At 42.4% G+C, this 24557-nt stretch overlaps 1 protein-coding gene across 1 annotated transcript in view; it reads right to left on the bottom strand.

Annotated features, from left to right (window-relative positions):
• LOC149275464 (hsc70-interacting protein-like) overlaps positions 1-24557 on the bottom strand; it is a 124478-nt gene that overhangs the window by 60350 nt on the left and 39571 nt on the right. Inside the window, exons 8-9 of the mRNA XM_089504703.1 lie at positions 18373-18483; positions 16393-16495 (exon numbers count right to left, since the gene is read on the bottom strand). Coding sequence (XP_089360829.1) covers positions 16393-16495; positions 18373-18483 — 214 coding nt within the window. The remainder of the gene's footprint in view (positions 1-16392; positions 16496-18372; positions 18484-24557) is intronic.

A 24557-nucleotide genomic window follows, 5' to 3' on the forward strand; every position in this document is an offset into this window, starting at 1 on the left:
CTAATCCAATATTGATAATTTACATTCAAATTCCTAACATTCGCAAGAAGGAGAATTTCTAAATAAAAAAAGGAAGATATAAGAGGAGTTACAAAGAGCATTTACCACGGAGATAAATTCATAAACAAGATATCAAAAATGTCAATGCACAGAGAGGGAGAGAGAATAACTAGGCATATTTAAGACAACGATGCCAAATTAATTCATATTTCTCTTTAGCATTAGCTTCCATATAAAAGTATTTTTCATCTGAACATTGGTGATTAATCTGGGATTTAATCTCTAACCATGATGGAAGGGACGGGTCCCTCCAATATCTAGCTAAGCAGATTTTAAAGGCAAGTAAGATATTTAACCAGAGAGTTTGGTCGTTCTTATTGATATCTGGTAAGTCTAAGTGAAAGAGAAACCCTTGGGGGGAAAGTACAATATTAAAGCTAAATAACTTTGAAAAAAGGTCCGTTAATTGGGTTTTTATCTGATTTAAACACGTACAGTCCCACCAAATGTGTTTGTGTGTCCCTAATTGAGATTGACATCGCCAACATAAGGCACCTTTTGATGGTTGGAATTTGACTATACGGGCTGGTACCATATACCATCTATGCATTAGCTTATAAAATTGTTCCTGGAGATTAATGCAGTGAGACGATTTACACGTGACCTGCCATGTTTTATGCCAAGAAGGTAAGGCAATAGAGAGATCAAAATCTTTTTCCAACTGAATTTGTGCCTTACTCTTCTCATAGTTGTTGTTAACCTTAAAAAGTTTCAAGATCTTAGATATTATTTACTTAGAAGTAGTAGAGGTAACAAATTTATACCAGGAAGTAGTCTCAACAGGCACATTGGAAGTGAGAAAATGCTTAATCCTGATATATTTAAAGATATCTTTAACCGGAAGACCATATGTTTCAATTAATAAAGGAAAAGAGGCCGTTTGGGATCCAACATAGAGATCACCTATCTTTACCACACCCGGTGTGAAAAGATCAGGTATAAAACAAGTCAAAGCATCTATCGGGCAACATTTCGCAAGTATTATCCCTTCTTGTAAACATTTCTTGATTTTATAGGAAGTAGAAAGAATGTCAATAATAAGACTAGGATTTTTTTTTTTTGAATTGAGCATTAGGCATCCAAAAGAATAGGAAAGGATCAAAGTTCTTACAGACATATTTCTCTATATCGTACCAGCCTGCAACATTTTTCTCTGTTGTCAAATTCCAAGCTAGCATAAAAGATAATTGGGAGGCTTCATACAATTCATTTAAATTCGGATACCCAAGACCACCAAAATCTGTGCTTCTCTTAGGCTAGGTTTCCACTTGGTTTTTTTATGCTAAAAACGCCCATAAAAACGCCAATAGCGCCACCTGGCGTTTTTTTAGTGGAAAAACGCAGCAGCCAGATGTTAGCTGTTTTTCAATAGGAAATCGCAAAATGCCATTTCCACTTGGCGTTTTTCTGTCTGGCGTTTTTTCAGTCCTCTTTGGCGTTTTTCTGCTTTTTTGGGCTCTGTGGCAGTTTTTCAAAATCGCAGCATGTTCACACTCTGGCGTTTTTTCAAGGAAATCTTGGCGTTTTTCTCCAATAGAAGTCTATGGGAGAGAAAAAACGCCATGAAAAAGCCATGTGGGTTTATTGCCTTGGCGTTTTTTATGGCGTTTTTTCCACAGTTACAATGCAGAGGATGGACCCAGTATCTGTGTGTCCTACGAGAAATAGGCTGAAAACAAACAGTTTCACACAAAACAAAGTCCTGGACTGGTTCATATTGAATTTTACACCATTTGGAACAAACATGCCATTACAAACAAACATACCCGACGCATCAACTGGATCCTGCGTGCCAAAAGCAACAGCAAACAATTTGCACCATCATTTGGGGCCAATCTTCCTAGAGGAGCAGACATTCGGAATAAAGCATGCCTTACAAACCACAGAAAAGAGACAAAGGGGTCTACCAAGTAAATGACATCGGGGGCAGATACTTGCCATTTATCCTAATCCCTTTTAGCTGGGTGAAACTGCTAACTTGTAAAGGCTGGAAAAACTGCCTAAGGTCAAAAAAAGCAATTTCCACAGAAAGGCTAAAACGCCAGAAAAAACTCCAGAAAAAAACGCCAAAACGCAGGAAAATGCAGTGGCAGTTTTCTTGGCGTTTTTCATCAAGAAAAAAAACGCAGGACAAAAATCCAAGTGGAAACCTAGCCTTAAGAAGATCAGTTGGGAGTCTTGTCATCTTAGCCGCCCAGACAAACCGTGAAAACAAATTATCCCAATCTACCAACATTTGCTTAGACACTTGATAAGGAATTAGTCTGAAAAAATATAGAATTTTAGGTATGATATACGCCTTAAGAATGTTTATACGCCCCATCCATGAGGTCTCCAACTTTCCCCAATTTAAAAGCAAAGATTTGACATCAATAAAAAGTTTTTTATGATTAACAATAGAGGTTTCTTCTGGGACTGAACGGATTATAATACCCAAATAATCAATCTGAGTCAAACAGGTATCGATATGGACCTGTGTTTGAATTAAGCATTTCTGAGAGTCTGAAAGATAAAATGGAACCAGTTGGGTCTTAGATAAATTCAATTTATAATTGGAAAACTGGCCAAACTTTATCACTCCATCTAGCAGAGCAGGAACAGATGTCAAAGGGGAAGACATTGTCAGGAGGATGTCATCAGCATAGAGAGTAATTCGATAATCATAATCACAATTTTTATACCCTGCATGTTCCTAGAATGTCTAATATACGCTGCTAAAGGTTCAATTGATAGAGCGTATAGCAACGGAGCAAGTGGGCAACCTTGTCGGGTGCCATTCTGGATAAAAAAGCTTTATGGAGTGATAAAGATCGACTCTAACGCAGGGCCCTTTATTTTAGCCGTTGGAACTGTATATAAAGCCATCGTTAAATGGAAAAAGGTGCCATGAATACCAAAGGCACGAAAGGTTTCCGCCATAAATTTCCAATTCACCCTATCAAATGCTTTTTGGGCATCTACAGCCATTATGACCGATGGAATTTTGTTTCTATGAATGAATTCAATAATATTGAAAATTCTACGAGTATTTTCATCCCCAGCCCTACCAGGCATAAAGCCTGCTTGATCCGGGTGAATGAGATCTCTAATCACTTGAGCCAGTCTTGAAGCTAATATTTTAGAATAGATCTTAACATCAATATTAAGAAGAGAAATTGGTCTATAGTTGGTAACCAGCGAAGGATCCTTTCCTGGCTTCGGGATAGGTGAAATACTGGCTTCCAACATTTCTTTAGGGAATTGTTTACCTGAGGCAATTGCGTTAAATTATCTCATTAATATAGGGGAAACCACCGGGTCTAAGATCTGAAAAAATAAGGCTGAATCGCCGTCAGGGCCCGGAGCTTTCCCATGTTTAAGCTCACGAATTGCCTTAGAGATCTCTTTTGTTGTAAATGCTTGGTTTAGTTCTATCATTTTTTCTTCTGAAATTCTTGGAAGAGAAAGTGTCTCTAAAAATCGTGTCATATCTAAAGAGGGAATTGTAGATTCAGGTAAATTGTATAGAGTTTCATAATAGTCCTTAAAGGCATTAACTATTTGTCTAGGTGTGATACAGGTATCCCCTTTGTATAGGACTTTTTTAATTCTAAATTGGAGGTCTTTTGCTTTTAATCTATTAGAAAGATCCTTGCCCACTCTGTTATTATTGCTATACCACCGCGACTTCAATCTCTCCATAAGTAATTCAGACTTAAGTTTAAGTTTGCTTAATATTAATTTTTGGGTGCTCTCTATCTGCCTACAAAGTTCTGGAGAGGGATTCTGTTTGTTTTGTCTCTCAAGTAGGGCTAATCCTATTTAAAAGGTCTGTCAAATGTTTGCACCCATGCTCCTTTTTTTATTAAATAGCCTCTCAGGACACATTTAAGAGTACACCAAAGATTCAGATCTGAGGTATCTTCATTATCATTTTGATCCAAAAATAACTTTGTCTGCTCTATCAACTCAGCCCTGTCAACATCAGTTTTTAAAATGGCTTCATTGAGGGTCAATCGAGTTCTCATTTTATAGTTAGGATTATCTTTTAAGGAAATGTAAACTGGGGCGCGGTCAGACCATATAATATTTCCCACGGATGAATTAATACAGGATTCTAAAATATGGCTCAACATTAAAAAGAAATCTATACGCGAATATGATGTACATTTGAAAAAAAGGAATAATCTCTATCATCTGGATGTTGAACCCTCCAAACGTCATAAAGATTCTGTTTAAAAAGACAAGCAGAAAAAAGGTCGGCTTTGGCTTTCAGACAAGAATCTGTTTTGCGTTTTTTTAGATGTTTTACTATCTTTCTTTATGTCTAATATACAATTCATGTCACCTGCCATAATCAATATCCCTTTAGAAACCTTCTCTAGTATTTCCATCGTTTTGTTTAGAAATCGAGTTGGGGCTTCAGATGGGGCATATAAACTAACAAGTGTATATATAACATCATTTATGCTACAAATCACAATAATTCTTCTTCCTTCCTGATCGATATCATGAAAAATATATTCGTATTTGTTTTTAATTGCCACTCCTCTTTTTTTTTTTTTTAATCTGAAAGAGAAGATGAAAAGACCTCACGATATCTACGTTAGCAAACGCTCTGAAAAATCCCCCTCATTATATAATCAGTTTCAGTGACTCACAGCAGCAGCTCCTACTTACCAGTCCCTCCCTGTAATCACTGTGACAACTGGCCCCGCCCCCCTTCCTTCTCCCAGAAGGCCAGAACCACATGGCTGTGACACTCATCTAGCTGTAAGTATAAAATTAATATTTGGGCTGCTGAAAGTTAGGGGAGGTGGGGTCTAATTTAGGGGCAGTTATGGTTAATGGGGTGTTTAGGGTTAATTTAGGGTTAATGGGGTGTTTAGGGGCAGCTATGGTCAATGGGGTGTTTAGGGGCAGCTATGGTCAATGGGGTGTTTAGGGTTAATTTAGGGGCAGCTATGGTTAATGGGGTGTTTAGGGTTAATTTAGGGGCAGTTATGGTTAATGGGGTGTTTAGGGTTAATATAGGAGCAGCTGTGGTTAATGGGGTGTTTGGGGTTAATTTGAGGCAGTTGTGGTTAATGGGGTGTTTAGGGTTAATTTAGGGGCTGTTGTGGTTGATGGGGGTCTTTAGGGTTAATTTAGGGGATGCTGCGGTTAATGGGGTGTTTAGGGTTAATTTAGGGTAGTTGTGTTTGGTGGGGTATTTAGAGTTAATTTAGGGGTAGTTATGGTTAATGGGGTGTTTAGTGTTAATTTAATGATGAGGACTGAGGGTTAATTTAATAAAGTTAACTTAAGGTGCAGTTAGAGGTAAAGGGGGGCAGAATAAGAGGAATCTAAATCCTGGGGGCAGTGAAGATTAACCCAGTACTTATTTATAAAAGTATGGTGTCAGTGTGCTGTGAACAGGTCTGTGACTCTGAGGGGACTATGAGATATCTGGGGGTATAAGGCATATCTGGGGAGGACGGAGTGACATATCTGGGGGTATAAGGCATATACGATATATAAGGCATATGTGGGGAGGGCAGCGTGGCATGTCTGGGAGGCAGTGTGGCATGTCTGGGGAGGATGGAGTGGTGTATCAGGGGGTATAAGGCGTATCAGGCACAGTGGCATATGTGGGGGTAGAGTGGAGTGGAATATGTGGGAGGCAGCGTGGCATATGTGGGAGGCAGCATGGAGTGGAATATGTGGGAGGCAGCGTGGAGTGGCACATGTGGGAGGCAGCGTGGCATATGTGGGAGGCAGCGTGGAGTGGTATGTGTGGGAGGCAGCGTGGCATATGTGGGAGGCAGCGTGGAGTGGCATGTCTGGGAGGCAGCGTGGAGTGGCATGTCTGGGAGGCAGCGTGGCAAGCCTGGGCTCAAATGTGCATGTGGGAGGCAGCATGGCATATGTGGGAGGCAGCGTGGAGTGGAATATGTGGGAGGCAGCGTGGAGTGGTATATGTGGGAGGCAGCGTGGAGTGGTATATGTGGGAGGCAGCGTGGCATATGTGGGAGGCAGCGTGGAGTGGCACATGTGGGAGGCAGCGTGGAGTGGCATGTCTGGGAGGCAGCGTGGAGTGGCATGTCTGGGAGGCAGCGTGGCAAGCCTGGGCTCAAACGTGCATAAATTGGGGGGGCTGGTTGGGAAATAAAGACAAGAAATGCATTTTATCAGTTTTTTTTTTATTCTGCGTTTGTATTTAACATCATTTGTTTATTAAATTATTTTAAATAAATGGAAAATGTACGTTCATTTTTTTATCCGATTAATCGATTAATCGAAAAAATAATCGGCCAACTAATCGATTATGAAAATAATCGTTAGTTGCAGCCCTACCTTCAAGTAAAAATCTAGTCTAGAGGCTTCTAACCACAAACATACATCAACACATAAAACTTTCAAACTCTTCATGTCATGAGGAGAGAACCATTTCTCCCTCATTGGCATAAAAAAAAATTTCTTGAACCATCAAGAAAAAGAAAAAATAGGTACGAGTCTCCGAGCCATTAGGCAGCGAAGAGAGCAGACTTAATTAGCTTAAAAGGGGAGGGGGGATAAAAAGAAGAAAAAAAAAAAAAAAGCAGCTTAGATATGCATGTCAAATATTCAGTTAAATAACGCCGCTTTTTCCCTAATATCAAGTTCCTTCACAAAAATAATACTACTATTAATTTGTCCCTATATTATTGCCGAGTTTAGACCAATATAGGTATTTAATAGGATACCAAGATCCAACAATGTTTAATAATATAACCCAACTAATATATATATATATATATATATATATATATATATATATATATATATATATATATATATATATATATATATGTGTATATATGTAAATAGTCATAAACCCATATTGTGTATCATTGAAAATTTAAGATAATAACTAGTCCCTTTTCTTTCATAAATTAATTAAATGGTGACTAACTCGTTCTTTAATAAAACCTAAATCAGTGCTCATTGTCTAAGGGTCTAAAAAATACAAATAATTGTGTCCTATTTCAATATGTAATATTTAAATCATATTTAAGTGAAAAACAAAGATATATAAACTAAGACTTATATTCAGTTTATAATGTGTATGTCAGGATTGGGCTGGGAGCGTAAGAGCAGAGGATTGTCCAAAGCGGTGTCAGTAAACAAGCAATAGGTCAAGGGCAGGCGGCGAGCAGAATAAACGGTAGTCCAGGCAAAGGTCAGGTAACAGGCAAACGGGGTAGTCCAATAGGGAAGCCGAAGGTCTGGTAACGAAGAATCCAATAGAGTGTCTGTAGCAGAGCGAGCAGAGGAGAACAGGAAGCTGAAGTCCACGGACATACAGGAACCAAAGTTCTGGAACACTGGAGTAAAGTGTTCACAATTGGAGGGGTTTTTATAGTGCTGCAGGTATCTACTCCTCCCCTGTGCTGAACAAGCTCCTTACTGGATTGGTTGCTAGGCAGGGTTAAATCCATAGCACCTGATTCATTAGTGTTGTATGTGGCCTTCATTGGTGGATGCTTAATGGGGATTGCTGGTGTTACCACCCTGCTACAGGTGTACTGCATTGTGTTGATGCTTGGACAACACCTGGAAGTCATTCCTTGGGTTTGCTGAAACTTTAGGCCGCGGTTTCGGCCTACCGCGATCGCGGGAAGACGTCGCTACTACAGTCCGCGGCTTTGGCCTACTCCGCGATCGCGGAGCTTGTGGATGGCATGCTGTAACGGAGGACAGCAGGGGAGAGCAGGTAAGGGTGAGAGGGGCATGACAGTGTAATGTGTTCGTGACAGTGTGACAATTCTTTTCCTCTTTTTCCCCTTTTCCTATCCCTTTCCTTTTAGCCCTTTTCTTAAATATTCTTTAAAGCCCAGGGAATCTCTGAGTCTCATGTTATATTTATCGTGTGTAACTAAAACTTATATTCAAATTATTGTACATTAAATACTTGTGACAATTTATGTGTATATTATTCTTATCAAATTTTCTTCCAAACTCTGAAAAACCCCAAAAAAGCATAATATAAGTGTTACACTATAAGCAGTTGTGTGAATAAATCTGTATATGGACACGTGTATGCGGGTGTATGGATGTACATGTGTGTAGATATGCATATGTAGGTATGTATGTGTATGTGTGTATATATATATATATATCATGGTTTCTGTTAATACTAGTTAAATCAAGATGCATGGGAGGTGGCCGGGAATGATAAATATTTGGGAAACCTTTTATCTTAGTTTAGATAACACTGATATGCGTGATGAAGGGTGTGTGGAAGAAAGACAGGTTTTCTCATGAAATAGATTGAATCAGGTCAGGAGATCTTTGGGTTTTACCGCCCCATGATTGTAAAGACCCCAGGGTGTGGTGTTGGCCAAACACTTACCCATTCACCTGGATAAGTGTAGTTATTGTACACACATTAGCCTTCAGGAGATATATCCGAATACATATTGTGATTTCATTGATATGTGTTTGGATGTATCTATCTGTTGTTGGATCAGTTGTAATCTTAAGCACATAACACATTCATAATTCTTTTAGATGGTATGCTGTAGATAAAGCATTAATCCATCTGATTGATATTTTAATAACACAATTCCCTAGTTCCCTCAAAAGAAAACTTAACTTAACATAAGTGACATGAGTAAACTTTTTATATCCTTTTCCTCTTAAAAAAGTTCCATTACCTTGTTAGGAGATTTTGAGAGTTCCTTTCTGGTCCCCATGGCATCCATGTGAGCGCTAACAAACTCATTGACTATTGATACACAGGCACTAATTGAAATTTAAAAAGGCCAATAACGTTTGGGAAATAACCTTTAATTGCCATTTTAGCCTGTATGTGTCACCTTGTGTGTCTGTAACAAGGCCAAACATTCAAGGGTATGTAAACCTTTGATCAGGGCCATTTGGGTCCTATCAGTTAACATCATGATTTAATAAGGAGCCATACAACTACGTACATTTTTTTTGCATGATCAGTCATATTTTCAAAATCAATGCCAGCATTTCATAATTTCTGCCAGGGTATGCAAACTTTTGACGACAACTGACTATTGTATATTAATTATTAGGATGCCTTGGGAACCATTTTGATTTCAGAGTTAATAATATGCTTATATTATAGTATACCGTATTTGCCTGAAGATAGGCCGCACTTTCCCTCTCCACTTTAAGGCTTTAAAGTGGGAGCACGGCATATAATCAGGGTTTATTTAGCCCTGCTGCGGGCAAGCAGCAGAGTTAGGATCTAGATACCCCACAGCAGTGCAGGGGACCTGGATCATCCTCTCCGGAAGCCGGTGGACATCTGCACGAGACTTTTCACAGTCTTAAAGTCACATTGCGGGACTGTCCGGGATATGTGTTCACCCTAGCTGCGGAGACTTATTGATGAGCCTTATTGGATGCTTCCTTGTAGCTTACTTGCAAGTTACATGTGCTATATTTATTGGTATGCTATTAAGTGCAATTTTTCTAGATTGAGGCACTATAGGTGTACGGTGCACACCTGGCGCTGTGGGTAGATTTCCTTTTTTCAAAGCCTAAACTCCCTCTCCCATGACAAGTGGGGCCCTGAGTTTTTAGATTGAATGCAATAGCTGTTACATTCAAAAGGGGCTAAGGAGTCCTCATAAGCTTAAATGGTGCCGCTGAAATGCCTCGATTTTGCCTTTGGTGGTATCACTGTACTCAGGGGATGTTGTTGAACATATTGGGGTGTTGTTTGACAGTGACTTATACTAGGAGCTATTAATTCATACCTGAAGTACGATGTGTGTGTGAACCCCTACCCCACAAAAAATGACTACCACAAACTTTGACAAAGGCTGATGGTAGAATTTGTGCATGTAAAGTGTTAAAATACCACCATTTGAATCATCTCGGGATGTCTAGTTTTCAAAAATATATGGTTTCTTGGGGTATATTGAATTGACCAGCTTTAAAGGTGGGGAAAGGATTACCAGATATGAAAAAAATGTTTTGGAAATGGCAAAATGCTACTTGTACTTATTGTTCTCTAACTTGCAAAAAAAACCCCTCAGGAATAAACTCAGGACAAATAGAACCTAGTTAGCTGGTATTGTCATTAGCTTTTGTAGATGAGTACAAGATTTCAAATAAAAGTGAGAACATTTTCTTTCAATTTTTCAACGTTTTTTTTTGTTTTTTTTTTTTATAGGAGATTCAATGATATGGTCAAAACAATAGTATCGGAAGAAAGCCCTTCTTGTTCTGAAAGAAACAATATATAAATTGGGTGGGTACACTAAATGAGAGAGAGGCTAAACAGAAGCACTGCAGAAATATTAAAACAGCCTCGGTGTTACGCCTACCTTGTCCGTCCTGGTCCCACGCCGGTCTGCCGCTGGTGGGCGTTGCTCACGTGGTGACGCACGCCTCCTCCGCATGATGACGTGCGCAGGACACGTCTGCAGAGTGACGTGCCCGCCGGCGAGCCTCGACCACGGCGGTCACACGAACCCGTGCAACTGGCTGTGGCACGCCAGCGGCGCTTGTATCCGCCTGTACATGCCAGCGTGGCACATCCGCGGGTATAGCCCACGCTGACACTGTATATATTTAGTTTAGCACATCCAGACAACGCTATTTCCGTGGGTTGCTCGCGATGATGTCATAGGACGCTCATTGGTCCGTTTTGCCATGTTCCCTCTCCTGGTCCTATTTAAACCTGCCTCTTACATTGTGTGTTGCCCGTTCAAAGAGACATGTTGCCTTTAGCTGGTATTGTCATTAGCTTTTGTAGATGAGTACAAGATTTCAAATAAAAGTGAGAACATTTTCTTTCAATTTTTCAACGGTTTATTATTATTTTTTTATAGGAGATTGTGTGTTGCCTGTTCGAAGAGACATATTGCCTTTGTGCTCTGGGTTCCTGTTTGTTTGTATTACTCGATTCCTTACCTGTGTACCGACCTTTGGCTATTGTTACTCGACTTGGATCACGTTCTGCCTGCCCCGACCTCCGCTTATCCTGACTTCGATCCCCTGCCTCTGGCCCTGAACTGTTTTGTTTGCTTTGGACTGCTCTACCTGCACCTGCTACCTTGTGAGTCCGCTACCGTCTCTGCATCGTGGGTTCATCCACCGGTGCTATTCTGGGCCTTGCATAACACTCGGTGTCTGGGTTCCATCCTACCACCCTGTACTTTTTGAGGATTATATGCAAGTCATGTTTCCTTGCAACCCCTAGAGGCCACTCTCCAGTATGTGGAACCTGGGAATCATATCACCTGACAAGCTTACCTGGGCGTTACCCTTTCTCCACATATACCTGCTCAGCACCTTAGTTAATGCCTTTACATTGCAGTGTCAGCAGCCTACTGCTGTGGCTCTGTAACCTGGACCTGTATTTCTCCTAGCAGTTTCCTACTGATCATCTGGTTCTGATCCAGCTTGTTTGAGACCATTCTCCTGCCAGAGGGCTCTCCTGCCGTGTCCCCTATCCAAGATTTTCCATTTCCTCGTCAGTATCCTGCCTGGTCCAAAGTCCCTATTCATATTCTGAAGATAGAAAGTCCCTATCCAGTGTGTTTCAAACTCCTTATCCAAGTACGAGGTGCCAATCCCATTTCCGAGTCTAAGGTGCCCGTTTCTGCCGTGTGTCCTACCAAAGAACTTCCTGCCATATGCCTTGCTTGTGGGCCTCCAGTGCCACGCCAGTCCAGCTAGGCTTTCCAACCGGTGTTACAGACAGAATGTATGCTGTTTGTGTATTCTGCTGTAGAAACCACTCCTGTTTCAGCTATGATTCTTCAATATACTTTATTCTTATATGCCAGCCTTGTGCGAGTCTTTAATCTCTTGTCTGTATTTACCTGTCTGTGGCTATGCATTGCGGAGTACAGACAGAACCTCAGATATTTCCTGCAATAGGGTTCCTACCAGACTTGAGCGCTGGCCAACTCTTCTTGTTTGTCTTTGTGTTCGTTTTCGTGGGGGGAAAAAAAATCTTCGTATACCACGAACAATCGCCCGCTCCTGTGTTCAGTTCGGGCGAATATTCATGTATATCCTTTGTGTTTGTTTTTTTACTTCGTTCTTTGCCTTTTTTGTAGAAGGGGTTAATACGGGGTTAACGCAGTACGCATTACGTACCAGCTTCGGCGCCAGGATTTTAAGAGGTCCGTACGAGCAACTTTATTGGTCGCACCTGCACTTCATTGGTTGATGGCAGATGACCCCCTGCTGGCGATCAATAGAGTAGCTCGTATGGACCTTTACCTCTTGGAGCGGGGAGACCATGGTCTCCATCAGGATTTAAAGGGACATGCCAGTGAGTCTAATGGCCCCTGCCGACACGGCCTTTTAAATCCTGATGGAGACCTTGGCCTGTCTCCCCGCTCCAAGAGTTAAAAGTCTAACTCCTGACGGCAAACCTACGGATTTTCGTTCCCGTTATCTGCACAGCATCTCAGGGGTTAACGGGAGCGGAAATCCGTAGGTTCGCCGTCAGGAGTTAAAGGGCTATAAGAACAACTTTATTGGTCGCCGGCATGCCAAGCATACGCAGATTACAGCATGTACTGGGTGCTTGGGAATGATAGGAGCTGTTAATAATTATATATATATATATATATATATATATATATATATATATATATATATATATATATATATATATATATATATATATATATATATATATATATATAGTGGAATCTTAGGATGTGGAGAGTTTGGGTAATAAAAGGTTAACTGTTTTCTGCATTCTGGTGATAAGAGTCTGATGCTCTGGGAGGTAGTATTGTTCTGTAGAAGAACATGATATATATGGTAGAGGGCATAGGTCAAATTATACAGCCGGATTTTTTTGGTGAGAAACTGGACCATAAGTGTAGACTTTTTCAGGGCACAGAATGTCTGCTTAAGATAACTGAAACCTCATACATATTAATGTTATGTAGGTTAAGCCTTGCTTTTTATAGTAAAAAGCAGAGTTATTCTAATTGTGCCAACCTTTAGTAGGAGTGTACTTATTTTCTTTTGTGATCAATGTATATATATTGTATGAATATATGAATATATTGTATGTTGTCAGATTTGCCTGCTTTTGTGCAGATCTCCCTGCAGCTGCTTGTATCCGGAATAAACTTTTATACATTCAAAGAAGTGTGGTGGTCAGCACATTTGATTTCCACAACAATATTAATATTGAATGTTTTTTGTCCAATTTTGGCGTGTTACATACTTTTAATAAAAGTGTGGTTATTATTATTATTTTATTTTTTTTTTTATTTTTTTTTTAAAGGTCGGTTTCGGCCAAGTGAATTTTTAATTTTCGGTTTCAGTCCAGAATTTTCATTTCAGTGCATCCCTAGTGTCTGTGTGGCAGAGCCTGTCCTGTTGTGTGTGTTTGGGTGTCAGTGTAGCAGAGCCTGTCCTGGTGTGTGTGTTTGGGTGTCAGTGTGGCAGAGCCTGTCCTGGTGCATGTGTGTTTGGGTATCGGTGTGGCAGTGGTCATCTGTTTCCTGGCACTTTAATTACTCGTCTTCGACAAGCTCATTCTAGCATAGAGAAGCATCTGCACACAGCTCGCCATATTATCACAAGAGCGTTGTCCAGCAATACCAGGAAGGCATACAATAGAGCCTGGTCCCTATTTGGCAGATTCATGCTGGCATCTGCCCCCACGAACACGTATTCAGTTGCCACCCTCCTGGCTTTCCCAGCATACTATCATTCTAGCTTAAACCTCTGGTTTGATTAAACTTTATTTAACGGGAGTACAACATCACATATCACTATATTTTCCTAACAAGCCCTCTCTGATTGCTACACACCCGGTCAAAACCTTACTTAGAGGTCTGGAGAAAACCAAGCCAGTTAAGGCCCCCAGTCGCTTGCCGATTGATGGGGAGGTTTTCAGAGCTTTGATAAATTGCTTAAATACTCACCCCTTTATTCCGGCTACTTGTATAGTGCTCAAAGCCACCATGTTTCTAGCATTTTATGGGTTCATCCGCCCAGGCCACGACACCTTATTCTATGTCATTTCTGAAGGTCTCGGACTTATGTCCCGTTGCTGATTATTTTGTTCTATCCCCCAGTCATACGAAAACCAATCATTCCGGTCCAAGTACACGAATTACATTCTTTGGTGCCCAGTTGCAGTCCTAGGAGCCTCGTTGGTGTTTTTGACAGGGAAACCGAGAGACAGTCTTTTGCCCTTCCCGTTGTCTTCTGTCACATTTACCAGATATGTTAGGTTATTACTTACAAGGATTGGCCTTAACCCGCTCGCATATTCGGGTCACTTTTCAAATCGGGGCAGCCTCAGCGGCATCTAAGAATAAGGTTCCAGCCCATGTGATTAAAAAGCAAGGCAGGTGGAACTCCTCCTGTTTATCACTTTATATCCCACAGTCACATCACTCACTTTATGAGCTTGGTCATTCATATTGTCATGTTTTGGTTATTACTAAAGTTATGGTATGACTAACTTTGTATCTTGGTCTTTGGTTCTCTGTTCCACTAATCCTATTCGTTTCCCCTAACAGCGTGTCAAGCCTGGGCTCAGATGTGCATTTTTCTCAAAGTTTTTCATTCTGCGGTTTGTTTTTAACATCCAGTTTGTTCATTAAATTATTTTAGCCAAACGGAAAATTGACAAAAAAAAATAATCGGCCAACTAATCGATCATGAAAATAATCGTTAGTTGCAGCACTAGTTCATAGTGCAGTATGGTTTGAGATAACTCCTTAAGGGGTAAAAAAAAAAAAAAAAAAGATTGCCAGGAGAATATGCTCTTCTGTACATTTATTAGCCCCTGTTTGCTGACGTGTTATATGTTTAAAAGCCTGGCTGAGAAATCTGGAGGAGAGAGGAGAGCATGTCCTCTGTTTTCCTGCACATGTGTATGGCGTTTCCCAATGTACAGGAAAACGCCATACTAAGCTTGAACCATGAATCAATATAATAAAAGTAACATCACAACATTTGATGTTTTTGGGGGAACGGTTTAGTGGGAAAGGAGCACACATTTGTGGTTCCGTTGTTTTTCATGGGACTATCCCAGGCCTTTTTGGCCCTCTTTACCCTTTTGTCGTTACTGTTTGCAGATTCCGCACCTTTTTGATCAGATATGAATCTGTTAAGTCCTGGGGGTTTTCATAACCAAAGGACAAATAGTCCGGCAGCTGGGGATCCACAACGCAGAGCCTAGACACGAACCAGAATAGGCAGACACCAAACAGGTAGCGTAGCCAAAGATGAGGCAGAGGTCAAGGGCAGGAGCAGGCAGGATAAACTGGAACAAGCCAGGGTCAAAACCGTAGACTCACAAACAACAGAGAACAGAGCCCACCGTACTAACAAAGAAACTCTATGACAGGCAATGGGTGGTAAGCTAAGGTGTCCTTAAATAGCCCTAGATAGAAAAACCCCACCCTTCAGGTTATTGCTGGGGTGTGGAGAAAATATGGTTGTATCTCTTTAATTCACGGGCTGCGTTTGACGCAGGTTGTAACGGTTGGCCATCTTTGGTTTGGCGCATGCATGCTTGATGGTTGGCAGAAAATGCTGGTCGGCAATCTTGGGTATGGCCCAGCAAGAAGCGGATCCTCTCCTGCGACGGTGGTAGTGAGTAGGAGAAACTGCTACATCCGTAGCAGTTGCAGATAAGTTGGTTACAGTTCTCAGTGCAGTATGGCTCGAGATCCCTCATACTTTTTAATATCCGTGATCTCACAGTGACATCACTTGGCTTACAATACTTGCAATGAGCCAGCAGGAGGAGTGATGGGTGAGCTCAAGCTCTCCTGTCCTCAACTGACAAGTGACACACGATCCAGAGACAGCCAGTGATGGTGGCTTCAGCCAACAATGGAGAGCCCAGGGTGTCAATAGACAGCCTCTCTCGTATGCAGCGTTACTGCCGCAACAAAGTAACTGGCTTCCCGTCACAGATTTTAAGGACAGGTACATCCTAAAGGGGCTTGATGGGCTATGGCATGATACACATGTGGGGTATAAAAATGTCTTAGAATGGTAAATTAAGTATTTGCACAAAAAAGTGGAAACAGTGTTTGTTCTAACCTTCGTAGCTATTAAAATTGTTGTTGCTAAACATAACTAAATCAGACCAGATTAAACAAATTGAATCTATCAAATTGTAATGCAATTTCCCAAAATGTATGACAAAACAATGATTGTGGGACATATCTATACACTTATTATATATGAACACATTTCCTACAGAATGTCCAATAGTTTTTCTCATCCAGAAGTGTAAAATATACACTGTTCAAACTGGATCACAAGGAAGAGGTCACAAAAACATGATGACTGTATTAATTTTATTTATGAGGTGTGATATAAAGAAGATTAAGACGTGCTTACCCGTGGCTGTACCTGCTTCAACACAGTGCTGGCATCTTCATCATAATCCAGTTTACAAGCCATTGCCAAATCACGTGCAGCTTCCTCCCACTGCCCAAGAAGCCTGCCCAATAAAATAAGTCAATGTATATATGCTGCTGCAGCTTTTATATCTGAAAATATCATTGTAATACTTTCCTCAAACATAATAAAATACCTAAATGAGGTACACATTCAACTATCCTGCATGGTTCTCAGTTACCAATTTGCCCAGCATGCAACACGAAATAAAACACTGTTCTTTGTGCATTTTATAAGAACCAACAGTCCAGACTGTGTGCCATGATACCCAATAACCAGTTTAATTTCCACTTCTGGCTGTCCAAGTAAGTTACCAGGACTACTACACTAAGTCAGCATTGCAAATGGGGTGTTCTGTTGGGTGAAAAACATTGTGGCATCACGATCCCACCAATGTTTCCACGGGTGGACAGTGGGTATACCTGTGTATAGCAATAGTAACCCTTGGGTGTTACAGGAATGGCAAAGCTGATTGTTTAGAAGTAAACTAAAAAACAGTTATATTATTTATGCAGCACCATTTTTAAATCAGATGTCTTTTTCCAGTTATATGAAATATAGCCACAAGACATTTAACACATCTTTTTACACAGCGTACACTGAGAGAGGTTATAAAATGTATTTGCAGTTAATGAAGTTTACCTATGATTGGGTGGTGGCAGGGGGTCACAGAATATGTCATGCTGAGAACAAATGAAAAACTGAGATTGGAGTAAGTTTATATTACATTAGCCAATGGTGTTAGATGTTGCCATAGCATAATGTTATGTGTGTTTAAACCTCACTGTTGTTACAGTGTTTGTCCAACAGAATTAAACAATACTTTGGTTTCTTAGTACAGTAAACACATCTGGCTAAACTACCCAGACAGTGTGTTATTTTATACAAAAACAAAAAAACTGTCTGCGCTTCTCACCCTAATAAAGTTGGAAACAAATATATAAACATAATATAAATGAGAGGTTTTTGTTATATGAATTGGCCAAAGCATAATTAAGCTCACCCACCACATCAAGGCACACTCTCAATAGGGTGAGACCCTACTTTCACCTCCTACATAGTGGGCACACAAAGCAGTTTATACTGCTACCAAAACCTTATTAATGTGTTGGGGGAGGTGCAATTAAACCTCCTCCCATTTAACCCCTGGACGGCAAGCTGCAACCAGATTGACGAGGAGCCAACAACCTCAAATATGTGCAAACAGGGAAAAGAAAAAATGTTGGTGCGCTAAGCTAGCCTCAGGCTCAAATAATACAAATGTATAATATGAGGCCAACCAAGTGGCATACAGGGGGTATAAGGCATTTCTGGAGGCAGAGTGCAATATAGGGGGGAGGTATAAGACTTATCTTGGGGGCAGATGGGCATAACTGGGGGGCAGGTTGGCAAATAAAAGGAAATAAAAACAAAATTATTTTTCTCAATCATAGATTTTATTAAATATAAAAAAATAGTTTACAAGAATTAATATTTACTAGTAAAACTTTTTTCCTATAGGGTCGTCTTATATTCAGGCTTTTTCTTTTTTTTTTCCTAAATTAATTTTCAGATTTTGGGGGGTCGTCTTATAATCGGTATTCTGTGTTGAGGGGTAGCAAAGTGTTTTTTGTTGTATTTTTTTTAATACTTTTAGTGATAGGGGTACAGAATTTTGGAACACACTTTGAAGTTTTGAAAGTCTATTTTTTTTCACTGTTCTATGTGCAAAATGACAAACCATCTTGTGAGGGTTAGATAGGAAGCTAAAACATTGGAATCCTAACCTGCTTAAATAGCTGAATTCAGCTACAAACTAAAGTAAGGTACACATAAATAACAGAAGCCGGAAGTCAACCTTATTGTTATTAGTTTTATATAGCACAATGAGATTCAGCAGTGCTGTACTTTAAGGATCTTTGTCCTTGGTAAACTACATACCGGTGTGCTTTCCCTCTCCACTTATACGGTTGTGCTGAGTCAGGATTGATAGCTATAGCTCTGTCACAGTCCCGGATTGCAGCGTTAGGCTTTTGCAGCATCACATACACACTACAAAAAAAATAAATAAAAAATTACCACATAATCAACCAAACCTCAATATCTGGCACTAGATAAACATGCAAACATTTACAACACGTTAGTATGATTGATATTTGCAAGGCATATACAAGGTATTTATAAGACATTATTTCTGGGCAAAACTGTCAGTACTTACATAATTCTGGTACCAAATCCACAATGGTTTTATATATGTGAACACTACCATTTAGTAACCATACTAAAATAAACATACCAATATCTATTAAAAGATAAGGACTCTGGGGGGGCGGGGTTGACCGAGCTTCAAGATGGACCTGCAGTGAACTTGCTCCTCCACAATGCCCTAAATTACTCACATTTTATCGGCTCAATCCCTCTACATCACCGCGCTACCTGACTGCTGACAGCCCAGGCATGCCAGGCAGCACCCGCAAACCCGCAAAAAAGAAGTCGGCACCTGCCATTTTCCAGAGAAAAGCCCCCGACTCTGTGCTTCCCGCGCTATCCACCATGGAGCCTGCAGGCCCCTTTGCCGCGGGCCCGGTTACGCCATGCACGAGGCGCGATGTGGATGAGTTGAACGACCTCGTCCTTTCTGTCAAGCAGGACCTCATGGACCACATCCATAACGAGCTCCGAGAACTGACGAGGGATGTGGCTGAAATTGGCTCCCGAACCGACGCACTCGAGCGCGCGCAATCCACCATGCAGCGTGACCACCACCGGCTGGAATCTGATGTCGCCGCTCTACAACAAGAGGTGCTTACCTTGCTCTCTCTCTCTCCCCCATTTTTATTTTTTTTTTGTGTTCCGGGTGCTCCAGAGCCGGCTGCCTCGCGACCTCCTTCGTCAGCAACACTCTCCACGTCTAAATGGCGGGTGACCTCACAGTGATTTCCCACAACGTCAAGGGCTTGAACTCCCCGCGGAAGCGGCGCCTCGCCATGTCATACTACCAGAGATATAGAGGGGACATTGTCTTACTCCAGGAAACGCATCTTCGGTCTTCGCATCTCCCGTCTTACTGGAGCAAGCACTATCGCACGCATCACCACGCCGCACATCCCACCCTGAAGAAAAATACTTACTAATCCCCAGGTGGTGGGCGAGATTGATAGAGACCTAGAGGAGTTCTTTCATTTCAATGAGGCACCTGAGGCTGACCCGCTGCTCATATGGCAAACTCATAAGGAGTTCATTAGGGGCTCCTTTCTGCGCATCGCCGCCAGGCGTAAGAAACTCCATCGGGAAGCCTTGGACTCTCTCACCTCTCGTGATGCCAAGGTCCTCCACGATATGATACCACTGAAGGGTGAAATTAACCTGCTCCTCAGCAAACAGGTCCTGCAATCTCTCAACGCCACAAAGCACACATTTTTCGAGAAGGCCAATAAACCAGACGCGATGCTAGCCAGGCGTCTCAGGGCACAGAGGAAAGCGCAGAACATTTCCAGGATTGTTGACTCCAACCAGCACTCCTGGGTTCATCCGACGGACATAGCCAACCAATTTGCTTCATTCTATCAAGACCTGTATGATGGCACCAAAGCTCCAGAGAATGCCCGCTCTCCCGATCACCTGCTCCACTTTCTCGACTCTCTTCCTTTGCCATCTCTGCCTCAGCAGCATGTCTCCTCGCTATGTAGCCCTTTCACCGAAGAGGAGGTCCGGGCCGCCCTGTCTTCTATAAAGCCCTCTAAAGCGCCGGGCCCAGATGGCCTTCCGGGGTCCTACTATAAAAAGTTCCAGTCGCTTCTTGTACCTCGCCTGCTCAAGCTCTTCAATGGTTTTCTGTTGGGGGTCCCCCCCGTCTGGTGAGATGTTGCGGGCCAAGATCATCGTCATCCATAAGGAGGGCAAAGACCCTGCCAATTGTGGCAGTTATCACCCCATCTCCCTCATCAATGCCGACATCAAGCTCTATGCCAAGCTGCTGGCGACCAGACTGGGGTCGATCATTCCTCTGCTGATTCACCCTGATCAAGTGGGCTTCATCCCGGGCAGGGAGGCCCCGGACAATATCCGACGCACAGTTGACCTCATTGAAACAGCTAGGCTCTCTCGACAGGATTCCATGTTGTTGGCATTAGACGCGGAGAAGGCCTTCGACAGGGTCGACTGGACCTACATGTGGGCAGTCTTGAGGAGATTTGGCCTCGGGGAAGGGTTCATCCAGGGGACCCGAGCTCTTTACTGTCGCCCGTCTGCTACTGTCGCCTTGATGGGTTGTGAGTCGACGACTATCGCCATACGCAACGGAACGAGGCAGGGGTGTCCTCTCTCGCCGCTCCTGTTTGCCTTGTGCATCGAGCCCCTAGCCGCGGCTATCAGGCAACATCCCGACATCACGGGCATCGCCGTCCTCGACACTCAATACAAACTGAGCCTCTTTGCAGACGACATTCTCCTCACCCTCACCAACCCCCTCGTTTCGCTCCCGAATCTTTACAATACCCTCCGCACGTTCTCTCATCTCTCAGGGTACAAAGTTAACGAAGCCAAATGCGAGGCTCTGGACCTCAACTTGGATGACCCTTTAAAGAGTTTGTTGGCATCTAACTTCAAGTTTACCTGGCAACTCAAGCATTTGAAGTATCTCGGCATCCGCCTCCCTAGAGACTTTGCCTCGTTGTACCAGTCAAACTTTCCTCCGCTTCTTTCTGCTCTGCGTGGTGAATTGACGCAATGGTCCCGCTACCGCATCTCATGGCTGGGTCGTATTTATGCAGTTAAAATGAACATTCTCCCTCGCATTTTATATCTATTCCGTGCGCTTCCTACACCGGTCATCAAGAGCGATATTGTGAATTTCCAGTCTTGTATCTTTCGTTTCATTTGGAGCAACAAACGAGCCAGGATCAACAGGGCCACGATGTACAAATCCAAACTGGCGGGGGGCCTTGCTGTGCCTCACCTCTACCTGTACTATGTGGCGGCAAGGATCTCTCAATTGGAGGCTTGGTCCTTCCCTGCTCACACTCTGCCCTGGGTCGATATCGAGCATAGCTATGTCTTACGCCACCGGTTGCCGCTCCTTCTCTGGTTGGATCCTCCCATGCCTCTACGTTCACCTGCTTTGCCCACTATCACTGCAGCTCTTGCTACGTGGCACACCTGGCGCTTTAAACTCCGCCTTAGGGGCTCTGTCTCGCAGCTCACCCCACTGCTTCTCCATCCCCTGTTTCCAGATGGTAACGACGTTGCCCGATTTCAATGGTGGCGGTCTGCAGGCCTCAGCAGGCTAGGCTCGGTGGTGAGGACTACCAAGATGCTAACTTTCCAGGAGCTTCGAGATTCCAAGCGCATCCCACCTGCCGAACTGTTTCGCTATCTACAAGTCCGCCACTTTGTCTGCTCACTACTCGAGGGGCGTCCTATCTCTGCGCTCACGGTCTTCGAGAGACGTTTTCTCACTGGCAGGAGGATCAAGGGCTCTATTTCGACGCACTATGCACACTTCATTGACATCACCTTCCCTCACCCTCCTTCGTACCGCGCGCTGTGGCATGCTGAACTTCAGAGGGAGCTCCCGGAAGATTCCTGGGACGCGGCAATTGCCAATATCCACAAGCTCACGATCAACACAGATACCAAGGAACGAGCATATAAAGTACTCGCACACTGGTACATGTCGCCGGTGAAACTGTCACAGATGCTCCGGAGCCGCGAGGCCAGCTGTTTCCGAGGTTGCGGAGAGAGAGGCTCCTATCTTCACGCCTGGCAGTCGTGCGACCTGGTGAGCCCACTCTGGTCGACCTATTTTGCCATGCTGTCCACGGCGCTGGTCGTCACGTTTGTCCCCTCGCCTGAGATCGCACTGCTCGCCATGGACGCCCCTGTCCCGAAACTTCCTCCCGCTGCCCAGCGTCTTATTCACCGTATCTGTGCGGCGATTAAGCGCGCTCTGGCAAGAAGATGGAAGGGCCCGCCACAGGTTCAGGGCGAGATCACGGCATACATCTGGCACCTTATCACCATGGAGCTCATGACGGCCAAACTCAGGGGTGAACTCCATAAGTTCGACAGCATCTGGGACCCGTGGCTCTCCGCCTTCTCGGATACCAGGCCGTCCGCCCCTTTACTTCGTTTACGATCACTGCCTTTGGCTCACCGACTGCGGCAACCCGGTCTCCCCTTTTTTTTTTTTTTTTTTAATTTTTTTTTTTTCTTTCTTTCTTTTTCTCCTTTTCTTTATTTCTTTCTTCTCTGGTCCCTCCCTGCCCCCTTCTTCCTTTTCTGCTCTTTGCCCTTTCCTCCCCTCTTCCTATTCCCTTGTGGCATATATTGAAAAACGAAAATGTTCGGCGTCTTCACTGTTGCACTTCGCAGAGGTTATTCGACTTATGTTACCGGGTGCTTCGCTCTCGGTCGTCCTCCTTTGCTCATCATCCTCTGTGTGTCTTCTGCAGGGCTCTGTACTGCGTGTCTTAACACTATATGTTACTGTCATTACGGACTTGTTAAGCTGTTATTGCGTTGTGTACGCTGCCCTACTGTGTTTTGCTTGTCGCCAATAAAAGATTTAAACAAAAAAAAAGATAAGGACTCTAGATAAAAAAGCATGCATTTTCAAATGTACCAAAAATCATCAATTCATGATAGTGAAGAAGAGGGGGTAGACAAATTTAGCCAACAAATTTCATTATCGATTAGTTATCGATTATAAAATCAGGATTTTTTTTCAGATCAAATGCACTGAAAAATACCCCTCGTTTTATAATCCGTTTCAGTATGACTCACAGCAGTTACTACTTACTGTCCCCCCCTGCAGTCACCGCCGATTGGTCCCGCCCCTTTTTTTCTCCCAGTCCCTCCCTGCAGTCACTACCGATTGGCCCCCGGCCATTTCCTTATAACACCCACACGGCTCTAACTGTGAGTATAAAATTTTTATTTGGGCTGCTGAAAGTGAGGGGAAGTGGGGGGTTAATTTAGGGGCAGTTATGGTTAATGGGGTGTTTAGGGTTAATTAAGGGGCAGTTATAGTTGATGTGGTGTTTAGGGTTAATTTAGGGGCAGTTATGGTTGATGGGGTCTTAAGGTTTAATTTAATGCTGAGGAGTGAGGGTTAATTTAATTTAAATAAGGCAAACTTACGGTGCAGTTAGAGGCAAAGTGGGGCAAACAAAGGGGAATCTAAATCTTGGGGGCAGTGAAGATTAATCCTGTATTTATTTTTTATAAAAGTATTGTGTCAGTGTGCTGTGAATGAGTCTGTGAATCTATGAGGGTATTATGGCATATCTGGGGAGGACAGAGTGACATATCTGGGGGTATAAGGCATATCAGGGGGTATAAGGGGTATAATCAGAGGTTAGGCAGGCTAGATGGGCCAAATGGTTTTTATCTGCGGTCACTTTCTATGTTTTTATAATTATAACCATAAAATACACAAAAAAGAACAGAAATATAAAATTAAAGATTTAACAATAACATATAGATATGACCATGACTGTGTCCTGCTTCAGGCAAAATTATAACAAGCTATGCAGATACAGAGTAAATTATACATAAAAACATTAACAACTGAAACGAAAAGGAAAATATACAACAAAAAATATCACATTAATAGGACCAAGTCATGTTACAGACTGTATCAGAATCTGTTTTCTTCTACCTTGAAACTGCGTATCCTATTTAGCTACAGTAGTTAACTACAGTATTTGCTCGATTATAAGACGAGCCCCAAAATCTGAATATTAATTTATGAAAAAAAAGAAAAAGCCTGAATATAAGACGACCCTATAGGAAAAAAGTTTTACCAGTAAACGTTAATTCATGTAAACTATATGAACATTTTTTTTTAATAAAAGCTATGATTGAGAAAAATATTTTGTTTTTAATTCCTTTTTTTTCCAACCTGCACATCTGCCCCCTGGCTTGCCACTCTGCCCCAGAAATGTCTTATATCCCCTATGTGCCATTGTGCCCCATGATATGCCTTTTAACCCTCTAAATGCCACTGTGCCATATGATATGCCTTTTGACACCCTATGTGCCACTCTGCCTCCAGAATTGCCTTATACCCCTATATGCCACTCTGGCATTAAGGGGGTTAAAAGGCATATTATGGGGCAAAGCGG

This window comes from Sceloporus occidentalis, unplaced genomic scaffold (assembly GCF_023333645.1).
Source record: "Sceloporus occidentalis isolate IW3139 unplaced genomic scaffold, rSceOcc1.0.p SCAF_285, whole genome shotgun sequence".
NCBI lineage: Eukaryota > Metazoa > Chordata > Lepidosauria > Squamata > Phrynosomatidae > Sceloporus > Sceloporus occidentalis.